The sequence below is a fragment of the Paralichthys olivaceus genome, chromosome 2, assembly GCF_024713975.1.
Source record: "Paralichthys olivaceus isolate ysfri-2021 chromosome 2, ASM2471397v2, whole genome shotgun sequence".
NCBI classification, from domain to species: Eukaryota; Metazoa; Chordata; class Actinopteri; order Pleuronectiformes; family Paralichthyidae; genus Paralichthys; species Paralichthys olivaceus.
The window spans coordinates 22,902,366-22,915,186 of NC_091094.1; the positions used below are offsets into that span (position 1 = coordinate 22,902,366).

The 12,821-nt window shown below is 43.9% G+C and overlaps 1 protein-coding gene across 4 annotated transcripts in view; it reads right to left on the reverse strand.

The window, feature by feature from the left end:
* Positions 1-12,821, reverse strand: part of sema3fb (sema domain, immunoglobulin domain (Ig), short basic domain, secreted, (semaphorin) 3Fb) — a 59,267-nt gene that overhangs the window by 22,833 nt on the left and 23,613 nt on the right. For all 4 annotated transcript variants that reach the window (XM_020086908.2, XM_069512384.1, XM_020086906.2 and 1 more), the window contains exons 3-4: positions 469-629; positions 50-112 (exon numbers count right to left, since the gene is read on the reverse strand). In XM_020086908.2, coding sequence (XP_019942467.1) covers positions 50-112; positions 469-629 — 224 coding nt within the window. The remainder of the gene's footprint in view (positions 1-49; positions 113-468; positions 630-12,821) is intronic.

Sequence of the window (12,821 nt, forward strand, 5' to 3'; positions counted from 1 at the left end):
CGAACAACTCTGCAAAGGTTGCATGTGGTGTCCCCACACACATACTTACATTGGCGTCCTTCCCGCTCACAAGGCACTCCATCTTTCTTCGTTCAGACACTGGCCAGTGGATCTGTGAGGGAGGGGGTAGAGGAAATTTCATCGTTAGAATCCAACCTGTTACACATCACTGGCATTTATGAGAATAGGGGGCTAAAATTGCAAAAGGGATATCCACCCGGGGTAATATTAGTCCTCATAGGATTGTCATAACCCAATTACAGTGTTTTAATGAGCAAAAAAATGTGCTCTCCAACAAAAACTAACCTGAGCTAGCCAAAATGGCTGCCGCTGGGGCAATAGAGCAGAACATTTTGCCCTGGGGCCTGCTGCTGTGAACGCTGAGGTAACAGCTTCAGCTCAGTGTAACAGCCCATTTAGGGGCCAGAGTTTGAGCAAAGGGGAGGCAGAGAATGGGAATGGTCTTACAATATGTGGCTCCTTGTTGATGTCGTGGAGATCCAAGGACAGGATGTGGTCCTTGCTGCCGACATACATGCGGTCGTGATCTTCATCCATACGCAGGATCCTGTAGTCGGTGGTGTTGAGGAGGTAGGCAAAGTGATGAGCGGTGCCAGTAGATCTCAGCTCTGTTTGGAGAAAGAAACATGTCCATTAATGACAGCTGTGGTGCACATTTTCACCCACATATGCATGCACAACTGACACATTCCTACTGCCACTCCTGCATACCCCTGTGGAGTTATCTGATGGTTTTCCACCAACACTGTTGTAACTGAACACCGCACATTAGAGACAAGTGCTACTGAGTGTCTGTCACACTGTGTTGATGGTATAATACCGCCCCAGTGGATCAGAAGGTCTAGAAAGTCTCTCATCATCAGCTGTCTGTGACTTCCAGGCAGGAGGAAACAGTATTTTGATGGCTAGATATTGTGTTTACTACAAATTCCTTCCATATACAAGGTAGGGTAAAGTTTTAGTTGGATTTAAACAACACCATTCCTATTTGGATACCACTTTTTGAAGGTCAGGGGAGTGTGTGTGTGTGTGGACTAACGCAATGCAGTCGACACGTTGTCTCATGTCGAGAGTAACCCAATCTTCCTCCAACTCTGTGTTGGAGTGTTTGTTTGATATGTTCTCCCTGGTTCAGCAACCAAGTACAGGGCATAGAGGCCACTGCTAAGACAGCAAAGGCCCCATGCCACGCCATAGACAAACACACTCCCCCACTATCTATAGGGGAGAGGCATTGGAGGGTGGCATTCACATATTGTTGGACAAACACCGAGGTTTGACTACAACAGCAGAAAAGTCCCTTTTCATGCTTTGGTTTTTATTCTACAGCCGACAGAAGAAAGAGAGAATCTCACTTTGAGGTTAAAACTAGTGTGCTTTCTACTGATTTTGCAGCCAAAATGTGGTGGAGAGAAACCAGAGTATAAACTGTCAAATACAGTTAGCATTGTTTGACTGTTTACATATCATATGTCAGAACAGGGCTGTGCCAGTGTAATTAAAGGAAGGAAGTGTGAAATGTCGTCAAGGTGGGGTGTCTGACCTTTCAATCAACATCCCAGACTTTTAAAATGAAAATAATTTCAAAATTGGGAAATGTTTCAGACAGCTGAACAAAAACTGCACATCTCTTTCCAGCTCTATATGCACGCTGTGTTTGAAATTAATTTGAAAACATTCCTGTGAGGTTGTTAGGTAGTTCTGAGGAAGAGATCACCAACACATGCAAAGCCATCCACATGTCCACCATTGGGCCTTAAAATAAACACCATCAAGAGACCTTTTAAAACAGTCTCCCAATGGAATCTAATATTACCGGTCTTTCCAGCCAGACCTAAATTTAACACAGGGTTATGTCAATAACCAAAGATTAATAGCATTAGATTTGCCATATTTGTACAGTTTGATTTAATAACTGTGCCCACCAATGGAATGTTTACAGGTCGGCAGAGTGATTGACAGCTGTCAGAGCCCTGTGCAGTGGAGCTGCAACATGTGGCCGGACCCTGTGATTATTTGTGTTAGAGGCTGAGGTTGAATGATGAGTCCCAGTACACTCGAGCTGTGTTTATGCGTGTGGGTGGATAGAGTGAAACACACAGGGCCAGATAACAACGAATTGTACACACACACAAACATTCCGACGGCCATTCGAAGTCTTCCTTGAAGCAGGTTGTCAGCGACTCCTCACTGTGTGTTTGTTGTCGGAGAGAAGCTGGATGGGACCGTCTGTCAGCTGAAGGGGGAATGTGAACAGTGCATAGCAACAGCCACCCTTTACAGAGCTGCACATTAAGAAACAAACACATGTAACCTAATCTCACAATCAGAGGATAATACACTGGTTTGAATGTACTTCACTGCACTACTCTACACCACAGAAAAAACATGGCTCACTGTAATAATCTTTCCTCACATTGTGTCTACCTCATCTAACTGCAATGTAGCTGAACTCACAGTGCTTTGGTTTATACCCACATTTTGACCAAAAGTATCTGGAACTTTTAGTTCCAGGACATTTTTTCAAGGGACTAAAAGGTTCTTGCTGTTGCCGGTATTCACTTGCATTTCCACCACAGTCTAAACACCAGGGGGACTAATCAAATTAACTGCTGACGTATGAACCGACTGCAACAAAGAGCGATTTTACTCCGGTTGACCGGGTGGTGGCAGTGTAGAGGACTATACAACAATTAATCACGTGATATAAATTGAGAAACTCTGTAACAGCAAATACAATTCGTCACAAATAAAGCCTTTATTGATGCACACCTCACACCAAAGGCTGCCGTTCTTTGTAAAAGTACTACCCCCCCTGAGCACTGACTTTTTGGGGGGGGTAAAAAGATTTCCCGAGAAACCTGATTTAGACCCTGGCTTCCAGCAAGGGTTCCAAGTCTCTGAGGAAATTTGCTGCAGTGAAAATGCAGCGTATGACTGAATGAATCAGAGCAGGATATCTTGGACACTCTAATGTTGCACAGGATTTACATGCCAAAGCATAAATGCCACTGAGCCCCCTGATACCATGAAACAGCTGAAACCTCTTCTCAAAAAGAGTAGGAAATCTGGTACAAAAATGTTAAGGCTTTCCAGCTACTAGACATCATTCCCCACTGTCAGCCTCTCAACTCAGTCCGAAAGTCAACCTTTGCTTGAGGCAGGGGCACATGGCTTTGTGCTTGTATGAAATGTTGTTGGAGGATGTATAAAAGCAGCAGCATGAGCTTGGCTGCTACGTTGCTCTGGAGGTCAGACTGCCTGTGGAAACAAGCCCAGCAGGGCTCTGGACTGATACTGAGAGACGGAGCTGCCCAAGAATGATTCTGAGGAGAGACTCTTGCTGTATGTGTTGAGATGATAACGATTATTGTGTAATAAAGTGTTTGGTTATTCCCAAAAAGAAGCAGAAGCAGGATTTTTATTTTGCTCCACTTATAAGACATTTCAGGAGTTCCAAATGAACACAACAATGGTAAGTTACATGTGGAAAAGATCCCTGATCTCTGCAGTCACATTTTATTGAGCTCAGACATATTCAGCTGTACAGTAAATCCACTGTTTTCCAGACAGAACTGCTTACTCGCTATAGGAGATTACAATTTCAAACAGTAAACGCTCTGAGAGGCTGAACTGCCGTGTTCTTTGTCAGCCACATTGGGGCATGACAGCATTTTCTGCACACACAGACTTGTCCTGGAGATTTAGAGGCTGAGAGCAGTGTCTATTAGAGCCAGATAAACTCTGGAAGAAGCCCATTACTGCATGTATGGTTTGGGTTCACTCTGGGGGGTCTGCACACACACAGCAGAGGCTTTGTTTCGGGACCGCACCGCTTCCCCCCGGTGGAATGGCAATGGCTCTATTAGAGGTGAAAGTAAGCTGGGGAGGGAACCTGATCCACGCACTCATGTCTCTACCTTTTACTCATTCACGTACTTTCTTATGCTTGCACGCCCGCACTTGCACAGAAAGAAGGGGGGGGGGGTCATTAGATATTAGATCTCTCTCATTATTTTCTTGTTTTCCATTTTTCTTGTTCCTGCACACAGCAGTGAGCAGAAGTGGAAGTTCAAAACTTCTACATCCACTGGTGAGGGGCATTCCATCTTCCTCAGTCTACTGAACTCAGACAATCCTCTCCTCTCTCCCGGCATCAGGTGCTGCTGGCTGAACGACCCACTGCCGGTTCCCACCACTCAACCTCCTACTCTGGTTGCAAAGAAAAGTTTGTGTCAGAGTCTGAGGACTGGGCGCTGATTACAGCAGGTCCGGAAGACATTAAAGCTTGTATCAGAGCCAACTGCTAAATGCTGCATGCAAGATGATTTTATTTAGAAAAACTCACCTATGTAGTTTTTCTTGAATACCTAATAAAACTTGGATCTTAATAGTACTTCCACTGACAATAATGTTCAATTTTGTGTAACAACCTTGTCTATGAAAAAAAAAAGGGCTAAATGTTGCCGATTAATCTTCATGCATTTTGCAAAGTGAAATGCAGCCACAAGCAAAAAATATTGGGGTTTAGGTTCAATTACATTTGTACTATGGATTAGGACGTTTTTCATGATGATGGTTATTATTCAATAATGCATTAACCATGTGCATTCATTACATGCACCTTCTTATGCTGGGCAGGAACATTATGAACTGCAGTTTATTCCATTTTATTCAACGTTAAAATACCAATTCATTGGCCAAAAGACTTGGAGGATGTGTGTTGTTAGAAACGTCAATTCTCTGCACCAACGTTAATGCTCAGGGGCTGGGAATCTTTTCTGGGTCTTTGACATACATGTACATACATGTATAGATGCTTCAAGGGAAACTCTTAAAACCTTTAAAAAGCCCTTAATCCTCACACACATGAAATGTCTCCCATGCAAAAGTACTACCCATGGCATCTTAACGGTTAGTATTTTAAGAGGTAAATTGTTTTATCTCTCTGCCTGCATGCATAACTGCAAAATCTCAACTACAGATATGGTCTTTCCTTGAGAAAAACTGTCTGAGCAGTCAAGTCTTCCCTCTAGAACTGAACTGGGCCAACAGTAACACAAGGAGCCAAATAGTGAACCGGTACACAGATGGTTTATTTCATTTACTGGTCTTTGCATTTGTGTTGCATTGTATGAGATTTATTTCTTGAGACTGACACTGAGTTCTCACTGTATGAGGCTGTTTTTTCCTGCAGTGCACATATGGACTTCATGCACTCATGTTTGCAGAGTTTTTCGTGCTAAACCCTCAGCTGGTCAGTGGCCATTATGGTGGATGTACTGGAAAATGCTGGATGTGATCCACCATCCTACTGCAGCCGCTTCTACAGACCATTATTAATAAAAATGTATTCTTGTATGCTTGCCTGGTTAAATGAGGTATAGAAACGTAGGGACATGCCTCACTGTCAGGCTAACCCAGCCCACCTCCTCCTGAGAGAATACTTGGCTGCTGACGGTGATCTCCGGGCTGGAGGCCTGCATGTTATTGCATATCTCTCCATCTTAAATTAATAGCCAACGGGCCGAGTTTACTTTGGAAATATGTTTGGACAGGAAAAGCTCACTGGCATGCGGCGCACTTTCAAGATCACATCTCCAGAAATAAGAAAGCTTGCTGGTTACTACTTTCTTATATGAAATGATTTCCCACCTTACTGTGGCACAAGGGGAAGAGGAGCCTGTATTTTATGTATCATATTCAGCTGTTAATGCATCCTGCCTTGTGCTTCTGTAACATTAGAACTTCCTCTCATTAAGGAGCGATAACTGCATCCAGTGTGACTTAATAGTATGCAGCCCACCCCACTCATAACTTTCCTGGCAAATCCACAAGGAGATCTGGGTAAGTGATTGAATCACGGAAAACTCTAGACTGTGTATTAAAATAAAAGCATCATAGAGAAAGAGGGAGTAAATACACATCCTGGCACTCGACAGCACAGCGCACACTTGCTACATGACACTGATATGGGTTTTCCACCCCACTGCATATTTCTCTGGTTTCAAATTGGGTAAATTAAAAGTGCAGCCCACTGCCAGTGACAGTGCAGAGCGTGTTGCTGCTTGAAGCTTGTTCTGCTCCCTGCAGAGAACTGCTGACGTTATAGTGGAGGACGTGAGGTGGTGATGAGGAGTAACAAAAGTTTGTGGTTTGTTGTTTTGACACTGAACAGGAATGGAGCGATGAGCAATGTGGAGTGAAGTGTGTAGCAATCACCTCCTCACTTCACAGTTCACTGGTTTCTCCCTTGTGTAACGTGTGGCCGATAATTAGAAACTGCAGTCACTGCCTCAGACTGACCCTCAGTCTATGGATCACCACCAGATCATTGTGTAGCATTAGAGCTCCAACACACATGCTATGGCCCCACTCATACTTGGCAAGGACATGCGTCTTAAGTGATCACAAATGGACAGCTCTAATTACAGATGTGCGGACACAGTGAGATCTGATCACACACACCACAGTCGGAGGTGGGTTGATAAGAATATGGCTACAATATTTTGTCAGTGTATCTTAAAATGTGTCCTGGGCCATGTAGACGGACCAGCTACTCAACTGACATTCTCTGTGTTTATGAAAGTATTTACATATTCACATTCTCAAATTGCATAACCTGACTTTATCCTCAAAATTCGAATATTTCAAACATCTTGGGCATTTTGGATTGTTTGGACCAATGAAAAGACAGATACTTTATAGCAGTGCATTGTGCCCCCCACAAATTTACAACATTTAAATTTTTCTATGCAAAGAGAAATTACATTAATATTTATTTGTGAGATCCAATCACAAGTGGTCACGACGACCCATGAGGAGAAGCATTGTGATGCCAGGAGTGTACTGAAGTTCTTGGGCAAAGTTCACACAGCTACATTTTACTTTTACAACACATCATTATTGCTATACATCTGCTGTGTATGCTACTTTTTCTCAGGAAATTCTCAAACCCATTTGGAAAAGCCACTGACCCCGTTTTAGTTTGAAAACTGTGGGGGGGAGACACGAAAACATTTGGAAACAATGCCACAATGTCATCTGCATCTTCTTCAGTCACATCTCGTCTGCCAGCGATAAAAGCAAAATGCTAGATTACTTCTCTTACAAAAACGCTGCTCTAGAAGATATTAGTGTGAAGTAGCCTTAGAGTTGCTGATCAGATTACCAGAGATGCATTTTAAAGCCAGGTATCAACAGGGCCTCACATCTTTTTGACAGTAAATTAGAAAACTTGATGTTAATAAGGGTTTGATTCAGTCTTTTTTAGGTAGTGCAAGAAAGTGACAGAAATACCCTGTTTGCCCCTGGCACATAACAAACAAGCTGCACTACCTGAGCAGTGTCCTGGGGCAGTTTCCAACCAGCCAGAAAGAGGTGTGTCAGTTCACACACGGCAGAGTGGCAGCAGTGATAATTAGGGTGTTTAAGAGGGGGCGGGAGAAGTGGCGTGCTCTCACACATCAAAGCTCTTGTTAAGAATCCCGGCCAAATACTTTCAATGCTGTCAATGCAGAGGTGGAGAACTCCCGTTAAAGACAGTCGTGCCCTCTCCAGAAGACACACTTCATTTCAGCTGCAGTGATGGAGCTCTGCACAAAGTAGATTCACAGACTTTTGGAAAATTGCAAGGTTGCCTGGTTGGCAGTTGGGTCAACTTTTAACAAGGTGCAGTAATGAGTTGAGACACCACAGGCGGCAATACTGCAGGTTTAACAGACTAAGTCGACATGTCAAGAATCACTATATAATTCTTAGACTTTCCCACTAATTTACTTATGTCAGAGTCAGTAAAATATTCACCAGTGTCTGCTACTTGTATACCTGCATGAAGGTGTTGCTTTTGTTCTTTTGGGCACAGTTGTTTGTTCTGAACCTGAGAACGGGTGAGATTGAGTGTACGTGCTATTCTGCTGTGTGATCTATCAATCTGTCTTCATCCCAATGTAATGCTGCCTCAGCAGATTTCTCTTTCCTGCTTATCTACTGCCAGTAGTTGACAGGCAGAGAATATTCTTGGCTCGTGTGTGGGTGACGCTTTAGTCTGATCAGTTAGTAAAGTTACCTATTGACAGAAAATAAACAATTTTAAGCAATTAACTCTTCAAGTAGCAACTTCAATGTTTAAATATTGACTTTCTGTGTGGTATTTAACTGTGGGGTGTCAAGTAATTTGCATCTTCCCACAAAGTGTCCAGACAAAGGTGCAAAAAGCGTCATCTTGTACACCAGCTAACATGACAACACTTTTCTAAATGAGCTCTATGAATACATTGTGTCTGTGAGAAAAGAGATTTTACTGAGTTTACTCAGTAGGAATGGAGTTGGCTTATATCCAGATGCCTGTATCAGAGAGCGGCATATGTCTCTTATCTTAATCTAGCACAGCTTTTAAACTGTGATTTCCTGTATCTGCAGGATAAGGAAGCACCTAGTATAGGGGCAATCACTGAGCAGATGGAGATTAGAGAACCCTCTTCTGCATTTGGAAGTGTGTGGCCGCTGGAAGGCTGAAGTGGCACCTGCGCTGATATCTTGTTAGCAGAGTCACTCACGGCCCACTGTGCCTTCCTTCACTCTCCTTCATCAGTGTCTTTCAACACAGCTTGTCTACATGTCAAACATTTACATGAGTTATTTGGGATTGTGTGAGCTGCACGCTTCAAAGCCAGCAGAGAGGTGACACAGTTGTTAAAGAATGCCCGTGTGATTACTGGAGAGCGGGTATGAGGTTAGCTGTGCTGCTAAATGAAAAGGAACGATAACAGCATGTGAACGCAGCAGCTGCTCGCCTCGGCTTAGTCACTCTGTGGGATGGAGGATAATAAAAGCGGTCAGAGGCTCTGCCACTGTGTCACATCAGATAGGACATGTCACTCAGCAGATAACATATATGCAAGGGCACAGCATCCAGTGGTATGATCTGACCCACTGCTAATCTTTTGTGATGCGCTCTCTGAGACGTGGTCAAGCTTCGCTGCATCCAGTCTGTGTGCCGATGCCTGTTGAAGGAGAGACAGGCTCTTCAGCTCGCTGCTTGGAGAGAAAGAAAGGACATAACAGCATGCCTGTGCAAACACCTGCCTCATATATACAAAGCACCAACACAAGCGACTTCAGACACCATCATCTCACTTCAAACCTTGAAATGAATGAGCCATTACACTCAGGAGAGCATTACAAAACTACTCTGCACAGTTATTGCAAAAAGTAGGTGTTTATTTTACTGGGAATATCATCACTTGTTAGTAATATTATTAAAAAATGCTTAATCTGTGTCAGAAAACAAACGGCTTGATTTTGATTGCAGTCATAACCATTAAGTTGCTCGAAACAAGATAAAATGCAATGTTGATTGACCAAGGTAAAGGCAGGGAGAAAAGCCCGTGTTAATGGAGAGGGGCTTGATGTTATTTAGGTTTGAATAAGGATAATGTTGCATGCATTTGGACAAATATTTCGTACTAAGTGTTGCACTGAAATGTGAAAAGCAGCTGCCTCCAATGGTTGGCTGTGTGATAATACGAAATATACTAAATGTTATTGTGTTAAAACACAGTCTGACTGGTAATATTTTTTATCATTTGGACGATGCTTTGCTCTCTTCCACACTGCACGAATGCAAGGAGGACTTGTCAGAAAGCATCGCAAACAAACATGGAGGAGAGGGAGAATGATCCAGAGCTGTTCCATTCCTTTGAGGTGGCTCTCTGCCAGGCTTTACCAGCTGTTAAACAGTAATAGTACTTGGCTATTCACGGCAAGTTGTTTGTATTCTGTTGCTGTGATCACCCTCGCCAGGGAAAAGGTGTGACCCCTTCTTGTCTCAACATGTGTCAAATGCGATCCATCAAAATGGACATTCAGTAAAAGCGCTCCCATATCACACATCATTAACCACCACTCCGGACCGCATAGTATTCAGAAGTTGCACCACGGTGCTCTGTGAGATGTGACACCTTGCTGTTTATCGCTATCGCTGCCTTGTTACCACTCCCCCCTCTGTGCTCTGCCACTCCCCTGCCGACCTGGGGGTCTCAACCACCCCATAATTAGAAACCACTGTAGTGCCACGCCCCTCTGCCCCCCCCTTGCTAATGGAAGCAATTTGTATTCACTGTCAGCTCTGATGAGCTCTCATGCGGAGAGATGGCCTTATTACTGGGCCTCTGGCTCCCATCACCTAAGCCCCTCTCCTGTTGCCTGCCAAGCCCAGCATTCTGATGGACAGACAGAGATGGTAGAGGGCCGGGGGTGAGGGGTGGTACGCATTTGTCTCCATTTTCATGTAAACGACAATGCGAATTGGTACAGAATCAGTTGAACCAGCGGGTGATAAAAGTACATATGACCAAATTTTTAGTCAGTCAGCCCACCATTATCTCTTCTCAAAATAGAACCCATGATGGGTTTTAAGTCAGTCATGTGTGCTGTCGGACCTAATTTGCATTCTCTCTCCAAACAAATGAACACCTTTTTCTCTCAATCCAGCAGAAACGTATAAAGTGGAGGTCCAGCTGAGGAGGATGTGAAATGTGGAGAACTCGTAGGGAAGGAGATCCTCCCAAGAGAGTCTTGATCTAATCGCACACATCTGCACAAACATGGCTCTGTTTTAACGGACATGTGTTTTATTAACAGTCTCCAGCTCAACAGTGACACATCTTGCCTTGTTCCCATCCCACACGTCAGCTCCTGCATACGACTGCAGCTATAAATCGGTTGCTCTGTTTTTTTAGTGATTCCACCGAAGAAGTTACTGGTTTCTGCCTTTGTCTAAAGCAATCTGAACTCTCTGGATAAATCTCAGTATTACAAATGTTCTCTGGTCTGTGCTTGGACAAAACCTCCTTTTGCAAGTGCTGGTCAGCAGTGCTGCTACAGTCTGCACCAGTAGACATGAGGAGGCCAGAGGTCACTGGACAGCAGTGGCAGCTCTTTTGGTTCTGGTTTAATCTGGGATTAGCTCAGGGTCAGGGTTATCTCTCCTCAGCCTGAGTGGAATCAGGAAACAGGGATTGCCTGGAGTAAAGTGGCATTAGTGGATGGCCTGTCCAGAATCGCAATGAGCCTTCAGCAGTGTTCACCAGAGGTAAAAGAGAGAGGTGGAGACTACGATGAACACGACTCACGGTTGCAACCTCTCTACCATCACTCAAACTCTTCCAGGTCTTGAGTTCCAGTTTTGCAGAGATCCACATATACAACAACAATGAATTACAACACCCTGTGAAGCAATGGGTCATGGGAATATGGTATCTGTCTAGCCATAGTAATGTGTATACTTTGGGTTTCCTTAATACATTCAGTATGGTACATTCATATTAATGTTGATTTAGCACAGAAGCCAGAGGAGGCAGCAGGCAAGCGTGCACTCAGGAGTTTGCATCAGACAAAGACAGTTGCAGTGCTGCAGCATTAGCAGAGCAACTTTGACAAGCAGCAGCACAAAGACTAAACATAAAGCCCTGACTAAAAGAGCCCCTTTAGCCTCCCTTATCTTAACCTGGAATGTCTCAGCTTCATGTCAGGCCATAATCCCCACATGGTGGACACACTCAGACGCACAGAGACGCACACTCTGCCGTCTCTGGTTCTGCTGTCTGGTTCCAGAGGGTGTGCGCACCTCGGAGACCAGTTATGAGACCAGAACAGCCTTGTTGTAATGAAGATGGATCTCTCTCAGTTTTTCTCTCTCTGTTAAATGTTAAAGCTAGTGAAAGTGGAGAGGTCTTAAATGCAGGCTATATGGGAATGCTGAAAAATGTACTGAAACCCTACTGTGCTTAACTGAAAACAGAAGTCAGAGAGATATGGGAGTGGGAGGTATATTGACAGATTGTTATCGGCCAGTGACCCATTCAATCTGAATTAATCCACTATTCCAGAGCAATCAATAACACACATTCGGTTGTATCCAAACTTACTGAAAGCTGTTGTTGAATGTCAGCAAAGTGATATCCGCACCACAGTGGATCTGTCATTTTTATAAGAATGCTCCAGAGTTTACTTGGTGATCTTTGTGATATTTCTGGTATGACAGAGAACAATGAATGACCTCAAAAGGCTTCAAAAAAAGCCCATGGCAAGCTTTAGATGAGGTTTTCAATTTTCTTTTTGCTTTAGACTTCATGTTAACTGTTCTCCATGCTGTGCTGCATTAAAGTACGTCTGTACTCTCTGTAGTCTCACTATCGAGTCTTTCCAGGTAGTTTCCATCCAAAGGAGAAAAGTAACTCATAGTTTTATTTGCATCAATGGAGCAACATCTCTTTGAAAGCAGTGGATTTAAAGGAAAAGTATTTCTTGGCAGTGAGAACCTACATGTCAGGCAACACTGAAAGATGTCTCAATACAACAATACATCTCTGTGTCTCTCAGGTGCATCCTGACAGGCCAGTGGTTGATTTACAATTGAAGAGACACAGGATAAGGCATCCTAATGTATGTGACACCACTGACCTGCTAGCATGAACTGCGCTTATGAATGCCTTATTTGTTAAGCCAGTGTGGGGTCACAGTGTGGGAGGCCAGTTGTTCTAGCCCCTTCCTGAGAATGACAGGAAGGCAGGACAGATTGTGACAGCAGCCATTGTGGCTCTGCTCCAGGTCTCTTCCTCCCACCGAACTCCCACTGCTCCTTCACCCTGGGTGAGAGCATGACGTGCCACCTAAGCACTTGTCTTCCTGGTTCTTAGGGGTGCAGGTTTAAGGAAAAGTTGTGGGTTAGTCACAGGGAGAAAAGGCTTTGCCGTTTTATTTGGCCTATTATCTGTAACACCTGACATGAGACAGAT